At 36.8% G+C, this 24,347-nt stretch overlaps 1 protein-coding gene across 3 annotated transcripts in view; it reads right to left on the bottom strand.

The window, feature by feature from the left end:
- Positions 1-24,347, bottom strand: part of LOC150100793 (glycerol kinase 5) — a 329,559-nt gene that overhangs the window by 7,661 nt on the left and 297,551 nt on the right. For 2 of the 3 annotated variants that reach the window (XM_090401274.1, XM_090401275.1), the window contains exon 16: positions 7,949-8,082. In XM_090401274.1, the coding sequence (XP_090257400.1) occupies positions 7,949-8,082 (134 nt within the window). Of the gene's footprint in view, positions 1-7,948; positions 8,083-24,347 lie in introns of those variants that run through there. The other variant, XM_090401276.1, reaches the window with a different exon arrangement.

Genomic DNA, 24,347 nt, shown 5'->3' with positions numbered 1-24,347 from the left:
GAGTGGCTGTATTGGTGAAACCAGATGCAGTCCTTGTGTTCTGAAATTCTGATATTTGCTGTCCTGCCTGTTTGGCCGAAGTAGGACAGCTTACAGTTGCAAGGGACCTGGTACACACCAGGTAGGTCTAAGGGGGGAGGTTGGTCTTTTGTTGAGCGGATAAGGGATGCCAATTTTTTATATGGTTTGTAACAAGAAGTTATGTTTAAACAAGAATAGAATTTTTTGGCAAGTATAATTTACTATGCTTTATAAAAGGGCATCAAAGAAGGGCATCAAATGGTACTTTATTTATAAAGTACCATTAGTTAAATTGCACTGTATTTCATTAAATGTATTATGAACATATACAAAGACTGATTATTATTATTATTATTACTATTTCAGTAACCTCCATGGAGTCAGACTCATTGCGAGAAACCCACTCAACCAGCAAATGTCTTTGAACTTATTCATACTTCCTACAATCATGATGTACTGCAGCAATGCATTCCACTCACAACTCTCCACATAAAAAATCTACTCCTCACATCCTTATACAACTTCCAGGAAGGGATGAACTCTCATTCTTTCCATCTTAACATAGACGCTCTTTTTGCAATTCTTTCTGTATTAATCTGGTAGAATCACTTAACTAACTTGAAGGTCTCTATCATATCTCCTCTCCACCAATCTCTACAATCCACATTCCCTCAAACGCTCTACATTACCAACACTCCAGAGTCCTGATATCACTTTGGTCACAACATCAACCCAATGTATTGACACTAGTTGACGAAGGAGCATCTCATAATCATGCACCTTATAGTTCCACATATATATCTTTTCGAAACCAACCTTTTCCTATTTGACTACCTTTATCTCATGATTAGACTCACGAACAGGTGGTAGTGTTGATACCTCATTCACAACTATATTGTGTGAGGATATCACCAAATCCAACACCCAAAAGCTTTATATTACTTCCATTACATGCTGATTAAGATAGTTATCCTGAAGAAATTCACTCTCCTTGTTACCATACACTATCTGTTCTTTCCAATCCACATTCCTATAATTAAAATCTCCCATTAGGATCACCTTCCTTTTACTTGCCCACTAATTTGTCTAAACATTTCACAATTAGTGCTCTCCACATTCTCTGGATAGCATCCTACTAGATATACTATTCTACTGATCTTAACTTCACACACATTACTGTTTTCCACTTCCACTCTTGAAGGACACAATTCTTATGCTATCATTAACCCCTTAACGTACCAATTAAAAATCAGAAAGCTGTCGTTTTTCTGCCAATTTTTTGGGCAAGGGTGATTTGCTGGATCAAATTCATCATTATTTGAAAAAAATGATGAATTTGTGCAAACGCAAACGATATAGCCGATACACGCCGTTGGCAACTTTTCTCGGCTGAAAGGAAATAGGCACAAGATTGTCTAGCATCTATATTTGGTTGTATTTATATGTGAAACCCAATTTCAAAATCAATTTTGGTGCAATAAACAAAAGACGTGTCACAGACGTCTTTGTATGTTAAGGGGTTAACAGTGCTCCCTCTTCTCATTTCACCTTCCTGTCCTTTTGGACAATCTGTATCCTACAATTTCTAATCCTGACAGTATATCATTCTCAATCATAAAGTTTCACTTATCTTTGAGCATACTGACTCAATCAATGCTACAAAAACTCAGCCTTTTTATTTCTGATAATCCTTATGTTAGTATACAGACATAATTCTTCCACTCTGAGGCATCTCACCAACACCACTCTGTACTCTATCTCTCTCGATTTTCATTCATATCCTTATCAGCTCCACCTTTTTGCAATGTATCACTCTGCTCTACCCTGCCATAATCACTTCCTCACATCTTCTTTGCTCCACGTGTCCAACACCAAAGCCATTTAAATGCATTCCATCAGTTTTGAATCATTCTAAATTAAGTTCAAATTTACTCCATAAATTCACAAATTGAATACTCTTTACCTGACACAGTCCAGCCATCTTGTCATTCAGTATCACTGTTCTCCCCAGTTCACTATTATCATATCTGGGAAATGAAACCACTTTCCCAATGAAATTATTATTCTTCACGTCCTACAACAGCAACTTCTTGAAATCCCTTTCCACATTCTTTGTCTCACTATCCAAGTTGTTTGTGCCCACTATGACCACAAATTCTGATGCCTTTTCCCTTCCTTCTATGCAGAGAACCTGATATTCATTTCATTAAGCTGGAAAAACATATCTTATGTACCTTATTATTTATCATACCTTTAATGAATGAATCACCATATAAAGCCACCCTATCATCTTTAGATACTTGACTTCTTCCTATTAACCTACTCCTCATTTAAATCTCTAGATACTTGTTTTTTCCTATTCACCTTCTCATTTAGATCAGTTAATCTCTTCTTTAAACATTCAATTTTCTCCTCCATATGTTTAACCTGACTCTTCATTTTCATTAACTTTTCTAAGCTCTTCCACATCACTTATTATCATTGCAAGCACTTCCATCCATTTTCTGATTATTCCTGGTAACACCATTCTCATTTTTAAATGTCCTAGACTTTCATCACACTGCTTACACATTATAATGCATTCTTTCTTCTCATTTAATCCAACACTCAATAAATCTTTAACATTTTCATGCATGTACATGAAACAATTGTTGCAACATATCCACTGCAAAAAATTCCAGGGAATTTTTTGCAGTGGATATGTAATGTCTGAATTCCAGTTCCATGTTAATCAAAACAACAACTAAAGTGAACACTTTTAAAATCAGAACATCACAGTACATCCAGCCTGCCTATCACACAAAAGCACTATTTTAAAAATCTGCACAATATAGTAAAACCACTTTTCGTAACATCATTCAAATGTGCTACCTTTCCCCATATATATACATACATATATATTTTTGTTATTTTGGAATTAACTCTGAGTTTTAAAAGTTCATTACGGTAGTCATGACTTATTTCCTTCAATTTACAATCCCTAATTCTTTGAGTATTTGAAGTTTATTTACGTCTTGCTAAAAGAAAGTTTACTGACACTCTTACTTTTTGGCAGACAGTGCACATGTGAAATTGTCTGTTACAAAGCATTATTAAACTTCAGTGTCTACATTGCTTTCGGTTTAAAGGTGAAATATTTTCTTTGCTGTCAGAATTAGAAAATCATTTGTATTAATCATCTGAGCAAACATCTTTCGACAAATAATAATAATAAAATTACTCTGACACAAATGTTGTCGCTTAGGTGTGCCACCCTCTTCATTTTGAACTCAAACCATAACTGTGTTGTGCAAATCAGAGCAGACTTTTCATACTAGTCTCAGTTGCTATGTATACTATGCCACCACATTTTGTGTAGAATTTTCATACTAGTTTTTTTTTTTTTAGTTTAGATTTTTTCAAAACTTCACAATAATAGAGGAATATTTCGACTTTACCTCTGGGAAGTACAAGTGAAATTTGGGGATGAGAAGGGATAGTTTATTTACAATATGGTGAATAAAGCAGTTTATTCCCTTCTCTGTCAAGTAAACTAGTTTTTGTTGTTTCGATTGACTAAGATCGATATGACGACAATAGCTTTCGAATACCATTTGTAAAAATAAAAAAAAACTTGCCTTAAAAACTATCTTTTAGCACATTTATGCATTAAAACACAAAAATCTTAAATAAAATGAGCAAGCAAAGCCATTTAGCTCTAAGTAACTTTTTGAAGACTACAGCAACTAATCTCCATCTTTGCTATCACAGATGGCTGGCCCAGGGCTATCAATGATATCAGAGATCATTACCATTGAGAGAACAGAGTACAGCAAGCAACTGCCACTACAATAAAAATTTTAATGACTGTTTTATTTTTGTTGTTGTTCAAAACAAATGTTTACAAAATTTAATTCACAACGTTTAAAATTAAATTAATTATGTTTTGGCCAAATTTTCAGCACTTCAGCAAAATTGAAGAATGAAAAGAAATTAAAAAATGCTTTGAACTCTGGCATTCCCAGCAATTTCCATCCAACAAGTAAACATGCAAGCACATGTGTACCACAGTAATTAAATTTTAATAATATGTAGAATTCAAATAGTTCCACAATATCGGATGGAAATTTTTGAGTTAACAATTCTGTTGTCTCCTTGAGACATGCTAATAAGCTTTGACATTGTCTCTCTCTCTCTCTTCATTAATATTCCTCACAAGGAGACAGTTGAATTGTTAACTCAAAAATTTCCATCCAATATTGTGGAACTATTCAAATTTGCTATCACATCAGGATACTTCACATGGAAAGTCAAAATTTATAAGCAAGAGGAACAGCAATGGGCTCTCCCTTATCACCAAACTTAGCCAACCTTTTTCTGGAACACTTAGAAGATAGAATTTCTGCTCTTGAACCAAAACCAAAAATATGGCTTTGATATATTGATGACATCTTTGCAGTCTGAAGTCACTCTGAACAAGAACTATACTCATTTCTAGATAAGATCAACAACCTTCATCCTCACATCAAATTCACACTAGAAAAAGAATCATCACAAGGTATCTCCTTTCTTGATATATACATCCAACGAAAACAAGATGGTTTCATCTCCACTTCTGTCTATCAAAAACCAACTTTTTCAGGTCATCACATCCACAATTCATCTGCTCATCATCCATCACAAAATCTCTGGTATCCAGAGTGCACAAATTTTGTTCCTCTGAAGAGTCTTTAAAACAAGAATTGGAAATTATTAAAGATATTAAATGGATACAACCCAAAAACAACTCAAAATATCATCAGACACTTCCCTACACATCAACCCAGACAAGAAGAAGCCTATAGAACTCCTATACTGTATATCAAAGGTATCTCTGAACGTCTGTCAAAAATTATGAAGAAATACAAACTCATTGCTACCTATAAACCAATCAACCAGATCCACAATTTGCTACCTTCTCCAAAGGACAAATTCTCACCTATGATGTTATCTGGCATATATGAAGTTCCATGTTCTTGTAAGATGTCATACTATGGACAAACAGGAAGATCTATAAGTAAATGCATCTCTGAACACCAAGACCACATCTGTCTGATCAAACAACAAAAATCTGGCTTCACTCAACATGAAGTTGAAAACCCTAACCATAGGATCCAATGGAAAAACACCAAGCTGCTACATAGATTCTTATATAAACATGAGTGTTTATATAAAGAAAGTGCTGAAGCCTTACGTCACAGACCCAATCTTAACCATAATGACTGACTTACTAGGTCTGGGAAATTATCCTCAATTGTATAAAATAAATTTATCAGATATATTTTAATTTACAGCTGAATATTTTAGTCCTCAAACACACTACAGTACGTACAGAGGGATTCCAATGTAAGCATGTGCACTAACTGTACTGATGATGTCTTAAGGTACTTAAGATGAAATATCTACATATTATTAAAATTTAATTACTGTGGTACACGTGTTAATTTTTTAGTTATGAATACTCCACAGGTTTCACTATATAATAGACTGTAAAAGAATACCTTTCTAGATGGAGAAAATGCCAATTAGATTCACTAGGTTGTAGATGTTTACTGCCCAGAGAACATATAGAAACATTATCATCTTGCTTATCAGAGGCCTCATGTGACTGATTCCATGTTTGGTCCTCAGACCAGAAATTCTGGCTTCCTTTCTACTTTTTCACACATGTAGTGTGAGTGATGTTGTTCAAGAGTATGTCAAACATACTGCAGAGATTCAAAGTTTCCTCCATTCAAGGGTACAGTAGTAAAGCCTTTCCACAGGCTAGTCACTAGTACAGAACACAGGACTGAAAATAATGGCAACACATTAGGAAGTTTCCTAATTAGTTGGTGCATAATTCTGCTGCAATCTCTAATGACAGATCATAGTTAAAGAGGGAGACTGAGTAGTAGTAGTAGTAGTAGTAGTAGTAGTAGTAGTAGTATGCTGGAGCATTGTTAAAGTCACATTACAGAACAAAGAATGGATGCTCTCTGCATGGGTGATGGTATAATAGTCTATTCCTTCTCACTGCATGTGCCTACTCTTTTATTCACCCTGAAACACTGCCACCATGTTGCCCATATATGGAATTAATCTGCTAATAAGATCTGCAATCTCAGGTATATATGTGGAAGTAATATAAAAAATCTTTTGATTTGAGGGATTACATAAAAAAAATCTATTCATATTAAAAAACTAAAGTCTAATGATGATCAGTGATGCTTGTTAGCGAAGTGACCTAGACTTAGCAAGCAATTTAAAACTAAATGGATATGTCATCACCTGTAATAGAGGTTAGGACAAAAGTTTTAAATTTAAGTGAAATCAATCTCACAATCAAATCTTGCTTTCATGTTTTACAATTATGCATACACCATGCAAGCTTTTGAAACCAGATCTGATGGAATAAGGTAGGTAATTCCTACAGTACCCTGTGCCTGCAAATTATGTATTTTGCAATTTTGTCTATTTTGTTAGATGAAACCAGTTTCCAGGAGGGGGGAAACCACCACTTCCATTTGAGACAGACTGGCTAACTCGCTTTCAACTGAAAAACCCTGATAAAGGTTCTTCACATCCTACAGAGGATTCAAACACTTGTTTTTCCAACCAAAGGGTATTGTCAATACCAACTGAGCTACAGAGGCTCATTTCTTAATCAAATATTTCAGCATAATCTAATATTTGTTTAGAAATGCCGCAATGCTTATCTGATAGCAATTATGCAGGTAAACTAAAATGACTAAGAATGTTTTCATTCTTAAGATTTACTTCCAAAAATTTTCATTTTGTTCTTTCATGTGATTTTGGAAGAATAGCATCACAGCAGAAAGAGTGTGGATACTAACACTTGAACAGTTCAAAACAGGGTAAGTTTACACTTTAATAATTAAGAACCTTTTCAACAAACTTTTGCTCTGGAACATAATTATTTTAAATTAAAATTAACAACAGAGTCTCTGTAACTCAGTTGGTATATACCATGGAATATCATGGTATATCCCACAAAACAGGCAAACTGGCTAGACGAACACACAATTTACAGCCATAGCAGATAGGATTCAATGCCCTATCACAGCAGGTATCAGGTTTCTAAGAAGCTAAGTTACATGAGAGACGACTAAGCCTAACATGAAAAGGAAGATGAGATACGATTAACAACAAATATAGAACAGAAAATAACTTACTTGCGGAGGTGTTCATTTTTGAACAACAGTTTAAAGTTTAATGAATAATGTTTTGTTCACTATTTACCAAATTTATTATTATTATTGAACAATATGCATATATTGTTCAATAATAATAATAATAATAATATATGTTCAAGGCAACATCTGCATGTAGCAAGTAGATATTGTCAAATAATGAATTAGAACACACATTTGGTGAAAACTGTGAATGATGTTGGGTTATTTTAAACATGTCTGCTATCTGCTGTGTGCAAATATTATGGTGCATTATCTTTTATAATTGAACATGGGATTGGCACATAACTGTTATGAGGCTAGAATATGACTACTGATGTTACAACCTAAAGAAACTTACAAGTAGATAAAATGGAGAGACCTGCCAATGTCTCAGCTACTTTTTTATAGCAAATATTACATAAATTATTTCTACTACTTAGATACTTCAAGGTGAAAGAGAATGGAAAGCAGAAATGCCCATGGTACCTTTACTTTTAAAAAGAAATGAAGGTGTGAAAGGGCTAGGTTATCTCAATGAACAACAGCTAGAATTCACCAAGTGTCTGTGTGTGTGGGGGGGGGGGATTGTATGTGGAGAGAAAGATAAGACAAAATAGGAAATTCTCCTGTACCCAATTTTACTAAATACATCTCTTATGCATAAAATAAGGTATTCAATCAAAAAAATAAAAGTTTATATCTATAATTATCAATTAATTAAAAACTTCATATACCGCATGCCAGTCCAGCTAAAAATGCAGCTCCCAAAGAGGACATTTCAGAATGTGCAGGTCGATCCACAGGCAGTGCTATCAAGTCTGCTATCATCTGCATTATAAAATCATTATTTGCTACTCCTCCATTAATCCTAAGAAAAGTTACAAACAGATAAGATACAGAACAATCCAGTTATTTATAAACAGCATAAAATATAAAAATAAACTGTATTATTATTTTTTTTTTTTTAAATACATTCATAAAATATCAACCCAGTTTTGTAAGCAGATAACCAGAGTATGATTATCCTCTGCTTATCTGGGAGATTTTAACTATAGTGAAGTTGACTGGTAAGATCATAAGGAAGAAGGTCCAGTGAGTGTTTCAAGTTGCTTTTAGACTATTACACAATACAATATATATAACAAGGAACAAGAGGGACAAAGTAAGCACCTGGAATGGTAATAATGTCTCAAGGTGTGATAGTAAACAATTTTTCCATGTTGCATCCATTTGACAAGAATGATGATGTAGTTCTGAATGGATAGTAGTTAAACAGGTGCAGTTTCTATGGGGAGGGAGAGAGAGAGAGATGTGCAACACTACAAAGCAGGAGATAATCAGAAGCTAATGAGGCAGCTTGAGGGAATATGTATAACGAAATAGGTGGGAAAAAGATCAATGTCATTGAACAACACGATTTAGATCTGAAATGAAAATAGCGATTCTTTATTAATTTCAATGTGCTGAACACAAAAATGACAAAATTTGTCAATTAGCCTTGTTTAAGAGAGACTCAGTCTGCATTGCGTACATAGATATCATTTGAAAATGCTGTATTTTAATCTCTGATTGCAACATATTACATCAGACAATCATACACAACATCCCTAGGAGCTATTGCATCATTGGCTGATGCAATGCAGTTGAGTCATGACATCACTGTCGTAAGATGATGCAATCATTAGAATAAAGTGAAGTCTTGTACGGTGAGCAAGTGTATGTGAACTTCCTAAGCTATGCTCCCATTTACTCCTGCTTCATAAGTACTACACAAGTGATCCCTGCAGCGTAAATCCAGCAATAGTGATGCCACATACTTGTGTAAATAGTGCAAATAACTTTTGTTACATTTGCAGGGAAGTGATGTTTGCAAGCCAGAAAAAAACCATCTCTCCGTTAGTGAAAAAGGTATATATCAACTTTATTTTGAATGTCAGATCAGGGACCAGGACAAGGCCTGGGCCCAAACATATGCTGCAGTACATGTGCTAGAAATCTTCTGAAGTGGCTGAAAGGCAGTAAAGTGTCGATCCAGTTGCTGTTCCTATGATTTGGAAAGACCCAAGCAAATAACTGCTGCTACTTCCCTGCAAATAACTGCTGCTTCTGCACAGCACCATGAGAAAAAAGAAGTGGGCAATAGCATACCTGAATATATCATCTGCTCTCCAACCAGTTCTGCGTGTCAAAGGACTTCCCATTCCTGAACCTCCAAAAGAATTTTCTACTGATTCAGAGGACGATGAGGATGGAGGCAAACTGCTGTTGGGTTCTCCTGACTGTTTTCCATCTAATGATGATCCATATGTTTACGGTGCATCAGATGCACCACACATTCTCAAGAAGAAATCTTCTCATGGAAAATGTCTGGGCGACTTCGTTTCACACTCATCATGAGCAGAGAGTACCTTACTTCTGAAAAGAAGATGATCTCGTATTCTACTATGATGTAGATTGCCTGATGAATGCCCTTCGAATCAAACATGACCTGAACGAACGGTGGCAATTCATAGACTCATCGAAATTGAGTCTTCAGGCGATGTTACTGCATAATGGAAACCAGTTTCCATCCATTCCAGTCGGACGCACTGGCTACATGATAAGAAACCTATGACAACTTAAATAACTGTTGGACTGTCTTCAATACAGCAAGTATGGCTGGCATCTCTGTGGTGACTTGAAGGCAGTGTCTGTGTTGATGAGTCTGCAGTAGCATATACAAAGCTACTGTTTTCTTTGTGTGAATGGGATAGCCGAGCAAGGACTTTGCACCATGTGAAGAGAGACTGGATTGCAAGGAAATCTCTGAAGGTCAGAGAGAAGAATGTGCAACACCTAGCACTAGCAGAAACGCATAAAATTCTACTACTACCCTTACACATCAAACTCGGTTTGGTAAAAAAACTTCTTAAAAGCCATGGAATGGACCAGATCAGCTTTCAAGCCTGGCTAACAAATTCCCTCCAATCAGAGAAGTGACAATTAAAGAAGGAGATTTTGTGGGTCCTCAGATCCAAGAGCTCTTCATTGACGAGATGTTTAACAACCTACTATAGGGTGATGAGAAAAAAAGCTTGGGACGTGTTTTGTCTGGTGTCAACTAACTTCCTTCGAAACGTCAGGACAGAAAACTACAAGGAACTGGTTGAGGACTTTTTGTCTCTGTATCACAAACTTGGCTGCAATATGTCCTTAAAAATATATTTACTTAATTCCCACTTGGATTTCTTTCCCAACAGCTGCAGCATGGTTAGTGACAAGCACGGTGAACATTTCCATCAGAAAACTGCAATGATGGAGAAACAATACCAGAGAAAGTGGTCCACTTCCATGTTGGCCGACTACTGTTGGATGCTTGCTAAAGATGGATTATCCAGAGCAGCTATACAAGTGACGTCAAATGTAGAAGAAGACATTTAATGGTATATGTAATAAGTATGTATTACTCTATTATATAAGAATCTATTGCAGATCTCTCACAAACAATAGCCAATTTTGCATTTTCTTGTCATGTTCGTGTTCATCATCGCGAAAACTATAAGAAATTACTAAATTAATCTGGGGGGCATGACTTGTAAAATTTTGTTTTTAATTTTGTAAAATATGTTTTTAACTTAATCTACACAGCACAACAGCAACATCTACGGCTGGGTTGTCATAGGCACAAAGATATGTTAAAAGAGATCACCACTTACAGAGGAGGGAAAGCTCTACCTAATTTTACACTTCTGAAAGCCAATGGTTCAGAATATAATTCTGCGGTAAGTAGAACAATATACAATTTCTTAAAGTATTTTACAAAATAATAAAACTAGAAGCTAAACTTATCTAAGAAATGATTTTAATAGGCGTTACCTAACAGCTGTTACCAGTTAGAAAAAACTTTACCCGAATTTCAATGGGGGCTCATATTTGAAGAAAAGCAGTGTTTTAAGTTATAATAAAATATTAAATTTAGATAAAATCATTAGAATCTTGAGTTAAAGGCAATAAATACCTTATAATGAATAAAGTTATGATAAGAGGAGGCAGTTTATCAAAACTGGTAATCATAGCTGCTTTTATTTAGATAAAATCCACATGAGTATGATTTCTGATTCCCAAAGTTTTCTCCTCTTGAAGAAAATGTCAGGAGAAAGTAGTTCCTATACAGATTTATAAGGTTCAGTTCAGTTCAGAGAAAGTTTTAATGAAAAGACAGATTCCTCCTAAGGCCAAAGTTGTATAGGTCTTTCAGTATGCTGGTACAAGTTGTGTCATATGTTTTATGTCAAAGTAAACTGTACCAATCAAATACACGGTCTATATTTAAGTTGCAAGTCCGCAGTTAAAACAATGCACAGAAATGTAGTTGGATGGAAAATCAGGTATGAGACAAGGGTGAATACTACTGATAGTTATTCATCATCTATACAGATCACATTATGAAGGAAAGTGGAATTAAATCTCATATAAAAACTGGAAATATTAATCTTAACTTTTACTTTATTCAAACGATGTTATATTCCTAAATAAATCCAGTGCAAGTCATCAAGATTCTTTAACTAAACTGAATGACTGCTGTAATAAATTTTGTATGAAAATCGGCACACTTTTTTGTTAAGACAGAAAACTAAATATGAAATAGGAGAGAACTCAGTGAAAACACTAAACTAGACAAGACAGTGTTCAAACAATTCTAATTTATTGATCTGGGAGTTGACTTAGAAATACTGGAGGTCCCTGATAAAGTTCTGAGAAAAGTTAAGGAAGTAGGCAGATGACATTAAAAATGAAGTTATTAGAAAGGAATGTGAATTGTTAGCATTCATGAACACATGAGCAGAGCTAATGTCAGATGGTATGGTCACGTAAATAGAATGGGAAAAAAATGCAAATAAGCATTTGATGTCAAGATAGCAGGCAAATGACCAAAAGTAAGACAGATCTAGGTGGAATGATGCAGTGTTGCCTAAAGTTAAAATATAATACCTGACAATATTATTATTACCCAAGAGTCCATGGAATCAATGACTCATCTGGGAGGTCCTTTTATTAAACACACAGCTCATCATACTGTGCTTTAAACACACTCAAATTCTCTGCAGCCACCACACTCCCAGGCAAGGCATTCTAATCATTCACAACTCTGCATGAAAAAAACCTGCTTCTCACTCCCCTACTCACACCTTCTTTATAGTTTCCAGGGATGATCTCTGGTTCTTCCCTGATCTTCCACTATTTTCTGTAGAACCTCTCCAGCACTGATCCTATAACAACCCCTTACTAACTTGTAGGTCTCTATCATATCCCCCCCCCCTCTTCCTCCTGTCCACCAGACTATGCAAATTGCATCTTCTCAATATTTCCTCATACTAGACATTCCAGAGGTTAGAAACTACCTTAGTCAGTCACCTCTGGACCCTTTCCAATATCTCTTCATCCTTCTGAAAACCAGGTGACCAAATCTGAGCACAACAGTTCATGTGTGGCCTAATCAAAGCCTTATACAATGGAACAAGAATCTCCCTACTTCTACACGTCAGTGTCCTCCACATCATTCCCAGAGGCCTTTTGTCTTCACAATTTTGGCTGTGCCCCCTAAATTTCAGATCCTTATTCACTATCACTGCCAGAGCTCTTATTTCTTCCACCTCCAACAATATATCCTCACCAAGCATAAATTCTGCATCCCATCTTTGTTTTCAAAATTTTAAAACCTTACATTTTGCAACATTGAACTCGCATCCCCATTTCCATGCCCAATCACTCAATTTATTCAAGTCTTCTTGTAAGGCCACAACATCTTCTCTACTCTTCATGGTTTGTTCCAACCCCATCGAGCGAACAAAAGCTGTTCCCCTTACATAGAGGAAAACTACCATTCAAGAATTTTCAAAGCAGCCACAGTCACTCGTTCTACTGTTAACCTTAACAGAAATCAAGGTTTTATACTCCCAGAGATATGGAAAACCCTAATTAGATCTTGTTTCACTTACGTTCGATGCTATTTTATTTGTAATTATTCTTGTCAGTTTTACAGTTACTCATAATTGTGAGATTGTTTTAAGCCTATATGTCAGTGCCCTGAAGATGCCAACAGTTAAAGTGTGGCGAAACTAGTTGGTAGAGTTTATAAATTTTATCAATACTTGATCTGTAAACCAAATATTATTTCACCAATTCATATGGTCAAGAAAATAAACCTTCATTATATATTTTTTTTCAAAATCAAGTCACATTCAAGTGTGTTGCATGGTACTTTCCAGATACCATATTAACCCCGTGACCCCCAAACGGCTGACATCAAGGAAATTAGTATTACATACTTTATCTTACAAACTTATTATTTAGTGATATCATAGTACTCTGTATACCCCTAAGGATATACATCAGGAATTTAATGATGTTGACTTTAGAATAAAGAGAACATGAATGCTATTGGAAGAGGCAAAAAAGGAGGAGAAAGAAAGAGAACAAAGACTAATTTTGCATCATAGCAACAAAATGAGAAAAAAGTTATGATAATATATAAGACAATAAGTGAAGAAGTTGTACATGGAGGAATGGTGTGCAGTTGTGAATGTATGGAGTGAATCTGATGGACAAAAGGACTTATATATAAGTGATGACTGAATGCATGTGCAGAATCAGAGAAAGTGAAGCTGTTAGAGGAAAGCAATAAGCATATAAGTGCAGACATCCTTCTGTAAAAATTTGATGTTGCACAAATTGTAATTTTTCTAATACATCAACTTTTTACAGAAGGAAACATCCTAAAAACCTTGTACAAATATTTCTATTTCGTTATGTTAAATTATTGTATAAAGAGTATGATAAGCCCAAAGGGAATTAACTCGCTCATTGTTGAAGCCAAAGGCAATGCCTTGAAATCAGTAGATTCTTTGATAGTTGTTTACAAGTTCAATCTCAGGTGACCTTCAAGGTCAGTACAGAAAAAAGTACAGTATGTGAATCAAAAGGAAGTTCCGAAGGCCACAAAAATCGGATTAAAGACCGAGAATCATGAGTCACGAAATATTGTCTGGAGTTCTTGTAACTATATGCAAGATTTGTGTGGGAACATAAGGGGTTCCAAAAACTTAACCCAAGGTTCAGGGGTACAGGTGGATATAAGGCATGGATCTTAAGAGATGCGGGCTTTTTTCCATCTTGGGCAATCTTGACCACGTGAGTTCGAGATCGAGAGGGGTCGTTAGTCAGAGGGAGGAAGACGGAAGTCTGTCCACCGAGAGCTGCTCCAGTTCACAGTCTAGGATATCCAAAGGCAATCGAATAAGGAGAAATCTAGTTGAGTCGGTCCTAAAGCTCTGCCGCTCTATCAAGTCCGCACATGCCCCGACCGCCGTAGTTCTTCACCAGGCTGTTTAAGACGCCGGAAAATCTCTCCTTGTATCCCGCTAGCTAACACGCCGACTCATCAGTGCTCTGTGACTCTGAAGGAAGAATTCCAAAACACAGAGTGGAGAGGGAAACTTGAAATGCCGAATCGAGCAGAGAAGGAAGGTATACACAAGACAGGAAGAAACCCATGTGAGTGTTTATTCGTTTCATTTTTGTGATGTAAGAGAATCCCCTAATGAACTGATAAGATATTTAGAATAAGACAATATTAACTTACATGCGAATAATGCCTAGTGGATGTGTGTAACTATAAACAGATGTGAAACTGAGTGCAATTAATTTCCTGAAAGGCAATTTGGGCTAAGTGATTGGATTGATAACTATATGTATTAATGATAATTCTATGTTAATGTGTTTACCTGTTGTTTATGTCGTAAGATTGATTAAGCTCGGAGTTGAGAATTCTGCTGATGTGATTATTAATATTTAATTAAGTGGTTATGAGAGATTATATAAGGTGCATAATTGAAACTGAAATATGGCAATTGTATGCATTCGTAATATCTGTATGTAAATGTAATTATTTGTTGTTTGTGATGTAAATTTGGTTGTTGAGAATTAAGTGAGCAATTATGAGAGGATACCTCAAGTGTTACATTTAATTGCATGATTGAAACTGAGATTTTTGAGGACGATCTCCCCTGATTTTATGTATTGTGAGCAATTATTCAATTAGTCATTAAATAGGCTTGTTTATTATTATACAAAGGTGTCGTCTGATTTATCTTTTGCAATGCACTGATCCAAAAAACTTAATTTGATCCTATAAGCAGGAAAACCATAAGATAAGAAGTGAGTTAAGATAGAGAACTCATTTGAAGCCATGACTGCAAACCTTGGCCAAGAAAGGATATACAACTGATTAATTAGAATTTACTGGGGGTATGAATATCTTCTTCTGCCATTAGAAGAACTTTAGTGGCGCAGTCATAAATAAATAATACATTTCTAGAGATCTCCGGCATAAGGAAGAAATACCGAAGATAGAACTTAAGGATCGGGCTGAATAGAGTAGCAAGATAAAGATAAGACTAAATAAAGGAATTTTCGAAATTAAGTAATAAGTGAGTAGAGTAAAACATTTATGATAGAGCATTTGAAATAATGTAAACCCGAAACAACAAGTCAAAGAAAAGAAAACGATATAATTTACACTTGAGACTGGTGAGTGCGAGAATAGAAACATCATAGAATGCTGAATGTGGTCTTTGAGGTTTGAAATTTGATTGGGACAGTCATTAAAAACATAAGGAATAAAGGGATAATGGAATTCACATATACTGCCAGAAGCATAAGAAATGGTGGAGTTGGATTTTTATTATTTATTTATTTTTTTAATTTATCCCACACGAGAGAGATACAAGCAACTATAATAGATCAGTGCATTGTGTGAGGCTCAGATAAGGATTGAGAAAGAAGAAATCTAATGATATTTTTTTAAAGAGATGGAGGTCAAAATTGTTGGGAAACACTATGAGGAAGGCTGTTCCAGAGAACAGAGGTAGATGGAATAAATGAGGAAGAGAAGCAGGTTCGATGTGTTTGCAGTTGCACTGAAAAGGGATATTGGACAGCTGATGCTGCTGTTTTAACAGGCTCAACAGCAACTGGAGATATGATGTTTGCTAATTCACTGGAGCAGTGACCTGTAGAAGAGACAGAGCTGAAACACTGCATCTGTGAGATAGAAGTTGAAGTGGGCCTATGAGAGAAATGTCATTTATGAGCCAAATTGCTCTCCTCTGGACAGTATCAATACAGATACATCAACTGCAATTGTGTGAAGAGTATTCTAAGGATAGGCATATTTGGGATTTATATAGGATTAGTAACTAGGCAGATGTAAAACAGCTTCTTGAGCAGAAAATAATGCTTAGTTTTTTGAGACAAAGGAAGCCATTGATGTGCTTGTGTCAGGAGAGGCTGGAGGTAAATGTCAGTCCAAGGAGAGATAATTTATTCTGATGATGTATAGTTTAGATGAAGCCCTTTGGTTGGAAAAGACCTGGGTTCGATTCCCATCAGTGACGTGAGGAACCTTTATCTGGTATCTTTCAACTAAAGATGAGTTAGCCAGTCTCATACTGAGGTAGGGTTTTTTTCACCCAGAAACTCAGGTTTTTCGTCCCCAAGAACAGGCAACCTGTCCCCGTGAACACATATGGATTACAGTCATGAATACATCCCAGCCATATGCTGGTCCCGAGCCTGGATAAAATTGGGGAGTTGGGGAAAGCAATAGTGAACTACCCTGTAAAAATCTCACCAGGAATACTTTGTGGGCAATGCCTACAAAGTCACCTACGGTTGAAAACGACTGAAAGGGAAAACCAGGTTGGATGTAAGTATTACTGAGGATAAGGAAAAGTTAGCTGAGATTCCTTTTGAGAGAGAAAAAGGCAGGATTGCATTTTGGCAGTATTGAAGGTGACCAGGTTATCCTTGCCCCCCACTGAAGATCAGTGCTTGGAGTATCAGAATATGGAGATCAGTGTTTAAAGCATTGGTTTCACATGATCTTGATGTAAAGGATGTCTGGGGACTACATGGTTTGTCAAAGGAGTAGGATGAATGGAGAGTGCTATTGTTGGCAAAGCTATAGATAGGATTTGTATGACAGAGCAGGTCATTTATGTATAAAAGAAAGAGGGTAGGTGATAGAATGGAGTTCTGAGGAACTCTTGCATTGGTGGAGCATGAAGAGAGGATGCCACCTACCATGATATGCAATGAATGACCAGAGAGAAAGCTGGCTATCCAGTTACGAAGGGAAGTGGGCAGACTGAAGGAAAGCAGTTTGCAAAGGAGGCCTTCATATCAAACACAATCAAAAACCTTCAAAATGTTAAAAGTGACAGCATACATTTCTCTGAACCTTCCCATTGCATATGACCAGTGGTGGATGATGTAGGCTAAGAGAACAGCTGTGGAACTGAACCGACGAAATCCATACTGGTGGTTGCTGTTTAACTGGTGAATTTCTAGGTAGCAAAGAAGTACACTATTGATAGCTTTCTGGAGATTTTTGGAGAGAAATTATGGCAATTGGTCAGCATCTTGACCAATTACCATTATATAGAATTTTGTGTCCCTTTTTTTGTGGATTGGGTTGGATATATGCTTGCTTCCACAAGATGGAACAGGCCAGCTGAGTACAAAATATTAAAAAGATGATAGAGGACAGGTGTGAGCTCTGGAGCACAATATTTGAGTACAATAAGAGAGATGCCATCCATCGGGACCATGTGACTTTGAAGTGTTCAGGTTGTCTAATATTATTCTTATGTTTTTTAGTTGAAAGACTAGAATCATCTCCTTCTGAGTACTGTATGACAGCAGTCATACAGTGCTCAGTTGCTGGCAGAAAGAGGTGATTTGGTTTCATCATCTATTCCTCTTAACTCTGCAGGAGTTAGAGAAAAGAGTGATACCAGAAGGTCAGCTTTTCCTTGGGTGCCTTCTAAATGGGAGAGAGGGGTGGAAGCATAGATGAGCAGAAGTTGCATCTGATGGTTCTTATGAGGGACCAGAAGGCACAGCTTCCATTTGTACAAGAGGAATTTTCTGCTACTGGTCTGTATGAAGTTGGATTTGAATTTGCTGATAGTTGTTTAACATTTATTGCATGATTCTGCAAAGACTGAGTACAAAGCTGGGGTTCTTGATGCATATCACCTGAAGTAAGCTGCATTTTTTTTGATCCAACTGCTTTCATACTTCTGTTTTGTTTGATCTAGTCAAAAATTACAGGTTTAAGTGGGAACTTGTTGACAGAGGATATAATTAATTACAAGGATGATGTATAATGGATAACATATTTTCGAAACAAATGTAGGAGAATGTTGGCGATGACAAGAAAAGAAATGTAACCAAGAAAGGCAGCAAGAAATTCACCAGTTAAACAGCAATCACCAGTATGGATTTTGTCGGTTCAGTTCCACAGCTGTTCTCTTAGCCTACATCATCCACCACTGGTCATATGCAATGGAAAGGTTCAGAGAAATGTATGCTGTCACTTTTAACATTTTGAAGGTTTTTGATTGTGTTTGATATGAAGGCCTCCTTTGCAAACTGCTTTCCTTCAGTCTGCCCACTTCCCTTCGTAACTGGATAGCCAGCGTTCTCTCTGGTCATTCATTGCATATCATGGTAGATGGCATCCTCTCTTCATGCTCCACCAATGCAAGAGTTCCTCAGAACTCCATTCTATCACCTACCCTCTTTCTTTTATCTGAATGGAGTGAGATAAAAGTCATCTGGACAAATTATTATTGTTCCGGGCAACTCCAAGGAGTCGACAGACTCATCGAGGGAGGCCCTAACATCATGTCAAGAACAACTATTCGACATTGACACAGTATCTATCATACCTTGCCTTGAATTCATTCACGGTCGTAGCACCCACAACAGACTCTGGAAGCTTATTCCACTCATTCACCACTCTCCAAGTAAAAAAACTAGCTCTAACACCCTTGTCAACCACGCTCTTGCCCAGCTTCCATGCATGGCCCCAAGTCCTCCCACCACCAGTCATATTTTCAAAAATATCTTCTGGATCCATCTTATAGAAACCTTTCAGTAATTTGACAGTCTCAATCATATCACCCCCTCCTTCGCCTATCGTCCAATCTCTGCAACCCACAAATCTTCAACCTATTCTCATAAGGTTCATTCCACAGACCTTCTATCATCTTGGTCACTCGTCTCTGGATCCTCTCCACTTCCTCCCCATCACGAAAAAACCCTGGTGCCCATAACTGGGCACAGTAGTCCAGATGAGGTCTTATCAAGGCTCGATACAACAACTTATTTGTCTCTGCATGTTAAAGTATTTTTCAGAAGCCAAGTGATTTGATGAGCTGATTTAGTCACTTTTGCAATGTGCCCCCTAAACTTCAATTCCCAATCCACCAACACTCCCAAATCCCTGGCCTCATCAATCTCCTGGAGTACGGTTCCACCAATGTGATATACTGCTGCTATTCTTTTCACCCCAAAGTGCATAACCTTACACTTTGCCACATTAAATTGACATCCATTTTTCCTAGCCCAGTCCTCCAAACTATCCAAATCATCCTGTGACATTTTGACATCCTGTGCACTCACAATTGCTCTACCCAACTTTGCATCATCAGCAAACAAGTGAACACTTCCTCTCAAATCCTTTCCTATATCATTGATGAACAAATTGAAAAGCAGTGGTCCAAGAACAGAGCCCTGCAGCACACCACTAATCACAAGCCGTCTTTTAGACTCCACTCCTGCATAAACTACTCTCTGGTATCTCTCCTTCAACCACCCTCCTATCCATCTCACCAACCCTGTATCTATCCCCATCTGCTCCAGTTTACTGATTAGGGTTCATGTGGTATCCTGTCAAAGGCCTTGGCAAGGTCCAGTAGTATCACTGTAAACCCATTACCCCTATCCAGTTCAGCCGTCACTGTGTTATAGAACGTGAGCAAGTTACTGAGGCATGATCTACCCTTCACAAAACCATGTTATCCCTCATACAATATCCCATTTTCATCTATCCAATCCTGTATTCTTTTCTTGACTAATTTCTCTAAGACCTTGACAATGATTCCTGATATGCTAATCGGTCGGTAATTTACAACAGCAGTCTTGGAACCACCTTTATGCAGTGGAACTGTTCTCCCCTCTTTCCACCACCTCGGGACTAACCCAGACCCGAGACTCAAATTAAACAAAATAGTCAAGGGTACTGACAATTCTTTAGCTGCTTCTCGTACAACACGAGCTAGTATACCATCCAATCCCACGGATGTATTGACATTGAGGTCATGCAATAGACTACTCACCTCCACTTCATTCACCACAATTCCCGTATAATCTACTGGTTTATTCATTTCTGCAATGTCACCACCTGGATGATATATACTTGCAAAGTGCTCACTCAGTAACTCAACTGTATCAACTGATTCAGTTACCTCCCTACCATCGGCATTCTTTAAAATCATTCTGCCATATACATTTTTCCTTTTACTTGCAACATATCGAAAAAACTGTTTAGGATTCTCTTTGGCCTGCATGGCCAATGTTCTTTTGTAATCTTTTTTGCTTTTCTTACAACACTCGTTACCCTTCTGGCTTGTGCTTTATACCGTTCATGTGCCTGCTGGTCACCTTTCTCCTTAAATTCCCTCCATAGTTGTTTCTTTTTTTGCAGCTCAAGCTTAATGGTGTTATTCATCCATTTAACCCCTACTTGATTTATTATTCGGACTCTAGGTATAGAGTCAGCCATTGCTTCATGCAAACACTTCTTAACTGCCTCCCATGCACTATCAACTTCTAGTCCTTGCAGTTGTACATGCCATGGCACTGAACCAATCAAACTCCTAAGGTTGTCATACTTTCCAGCCCGATAATTCCACATGTACCCTGTCTTAATTGAAAATTTCACACCTTTAGCCACCTCCCAAGTCAAGACCCTATGATCACTCTCACCAATTGGTGAGAATGTGGTCATATTTGTTACAGGCAAATCCTCAGATGTAATTACTAGGTCAAGCACTCCCTGACCCCTAGTATTTTCCATTACATGCTGTCGCAGATAGTTATCCCTTAATAACTGCATAAAATCCAATTCCTTCCGCCCGAGTATCCTCTCCTCACTCCAATCAATGCAACCATAGTTGAAATCTCCCATAATAATTACCCTCCTTCCACTCATTTCTTCTAATTGCTTGTGCATACTGTCACCACCATCTTTTCCATCACCTGGTCTATAGCAGCACCCAATTGTATATTTAGTTCTGCTAGCCACAATCTCACCAATTGGCCTCAAATGTGCTCTTTTCTCTATCCTGCAATTCAATTTCTATTCTCCTTGGCTGTAGCTCATCAGCTATCATCAACAATACTCCCCCTCCCATTTTATTCTCCCTGTCATTCCTGAACACACTATACCCATCACATTCAATCCCACTAGCTATATCATCTACAGTCAGCCATGATTCACTAATACCAATAACCTGTGGTCTGGAAGTGCCAACCATGGCCAAAAACTCTTCCTTCTTGTTCCTAATACTCCTAGCATTAGTGTACATGAATTTAAGACCCCCATTAGCCCCAACCCTACCTTGATGCCTTATATTAACTATCCCACTCTGATTTGTTGTCCTTATTCGCTCGGGCATATTATATTCATTCATACATTCAACTGCCTCCCTAAGGACTGTATATCTACCCTCCCCCCTTAATAAATCTAGTTTCCCTGAATTTGCACATCCACTACATTCAGCAACACTTTCTCAAGTCTCCTTACATCGTAACCATTCAAATGCAAGCCATCCATCTTATATAGATTCTTTCACCAATCGAACTCACTCCACACATCCACAAATTCCACACCACTCATCATACATAACCCACGCATAAAATCATTCGCAATTATGGCCCTCCTTTTAAACATTTCACTGTCATACCGTGGCAAAAGACTAATCATTCTAACTCTCTCACTCTTTTCTTTTGCCACCTCAAACAATTCATTCAGGTCTTCTATCATTTCCATTTTATCTCCTTTCAAATCATTCATACCTGCCACAACAATCGTTTCTTTCACCCTTTCCTTTTGCTCTCTAATAGACTCAGTTACATCCTTTATGGTCGCACCAGGTTGGTACGATTTTGTCAAATCCTCTACTAACACACCTCGTACTAACGAGTCTCCATACAGCACTCTAACATTCATTTTGTTCATGTTTGCACTCATACGCCTATTTTTCCTGTCATACTTTTTATTATTGGCTGGTTCATTCAGTCGACTTTTGCTCATACGCTCTAGCTGCTGTTTTGCCCTTTGTATCACACCATTCAACAACGCGATCTCACTCATTGCATCTATCTCATCTTTTTTATTCTCTGTAAAACCATTAATACTATCATTCACACTCTCACAATTCTCTGGTACAACCTCGCCGTTTCGTGTCATATCCTTATTTTCTTCATTCTGAAGTTTGACAAAAATATCACACTCACGATCCGAAATACACTTCAATTCCTCATTCTCCCTACATTTTCTACACACATTCACTCCTTTATTATCATCTAACCACACTCTGACTGCACTCTGCAAAGCGTACATTTCGCAGATAGTAGACTGAATCATCTCCTTTGCATTACTGTTCTTGAAAGAAGATGGCGAACCATCATTACTGGCTGCCATTTTCCTTCGTACTGGAGCCATACTTACTAGTAACGTATTTTATCAAATTATAAATTATAAACACCAAAAACACACAAACAGACGCACTAAGATACGCAAGGCAAACAAAACTACGCAATATTAAAGTAAATTTATCAACGATAACTGAAAATAATGCTTATCTTATCAGGAGCTTTCACGAACACTACACACTACGAATCCCTCTAGCGGCGACTTCCCGACATAGATTATGTTATAAAACACTTTAGTACACTAACTACACTACAATAATATACTAAAATTACACAATTAAATCTAACAAAATATTAATAAATCAACAAAAATCACAAATCTTTCAGGAGCTCCCCAACAGTACGTCCTTTCACCAGCTAGCCTCGACACCAGTTTTTCAATTTTTCAAATTATATAACCAATTACTGCTAACAGGCCTGAGGATGCAATGGAATCACATCCAAATAGATGGCAGATTAGATGCATTAGCACAATGACAATTATTAGAGGAGACTAATTATGGGGACAAAACTGGAAGGAGAAGGAAAGAACAAAGGGATTGAAGGAAATCTACTTTTTGCAGCTATTGAATTATTTCTTAAACAGAGAATTAGTCTGTAACCAAATAAAATATGTGAACATTGTATTTCACTGTATTTCTCAGGAATGCTGTGGTACTGGATGAGATCTTGCCATTTTAAGGTTTCTGCCTAATCTCCAATGAAAATCAACAGCTTGAAACAGTGGTCAGGCAAGTGAAACCTTAAGCAAAAGAACTGATAAAATGTGAATATATGGACACTCAAGAGGTTTAAATAGTGCAAGCCTTAGTAACTCTGATGCTGAAGATACTCATGACCTCTCCTGTCAGTTTTCGAAACTTTCAAAAGTAGTTTCTCTCTCTCTCTATCTATATATATTTTATTTATTTATTTATTAATTCATTCATTCATTTTTATTTTCATGTGGTCACATGATTAGGTGAAGTATTATTACACAATTTTTAATCTTTCTTCATTCTTCAATTTGGCCAAAGCATAATTAATTAAATTTTAAACAAAAAAGTATACGCATTAAAATTCATTAAAAGTTTCTATCAATTTTTAATGAGTGTATTCTCCCCCTCCCCCATGAATTAAATTAAATTATTGAATTAAATTTTATAAACATTTGTTTATATAATTTAATTCAATATGCTTAAGCCAAATCCTGCTTTGATACAATGCATCCATAGTCAAAGGGATCACCAGTTAAAACAAGTGAATATCCTATCCAACACAACAGCTGTATTTGCATTCAGATTCTGCAATATCCTAAGTAACTACAATTCATCAACTTCTGTTCTCACATAAGTCCCTGCCTGTCAACTTGACCACAGCAATATCTTAACTTGGATAATATCATTATTATCACGGGCGCCTAGGGTGTCCTTAGACTCATTTATAAATGCCTACGGTGTCCTTAGACTCATTGAGGGAGGCCCTAAACATCATGTCCACACAACTATACATTCTCACAGTATCTATCAAACCTTGCCTTGAACTCAC

The sequence above is a fragment of the Typopeltis vanoorti genome, chromosome 12 (assembly GCF_054136105.1).
Source record: "Typopeltis vanoorti isolate ZY-2024b chromosome 12, IOZ_Tvanoo_1.0, whole genome shotgun sequence".
NCBI classification, from domain to species: Eukaryota; Metazoa; Arthropoda; class Arachnida; order Uropygi; family Thelyphonidae; genus Typopeltis; species Typopeltis vanoorti.
The sequence above is the reverse complement of the archived record's forward strand: the minus strand, read 5'-3'. Positions and strand labels throughout refer to the sequence as shown.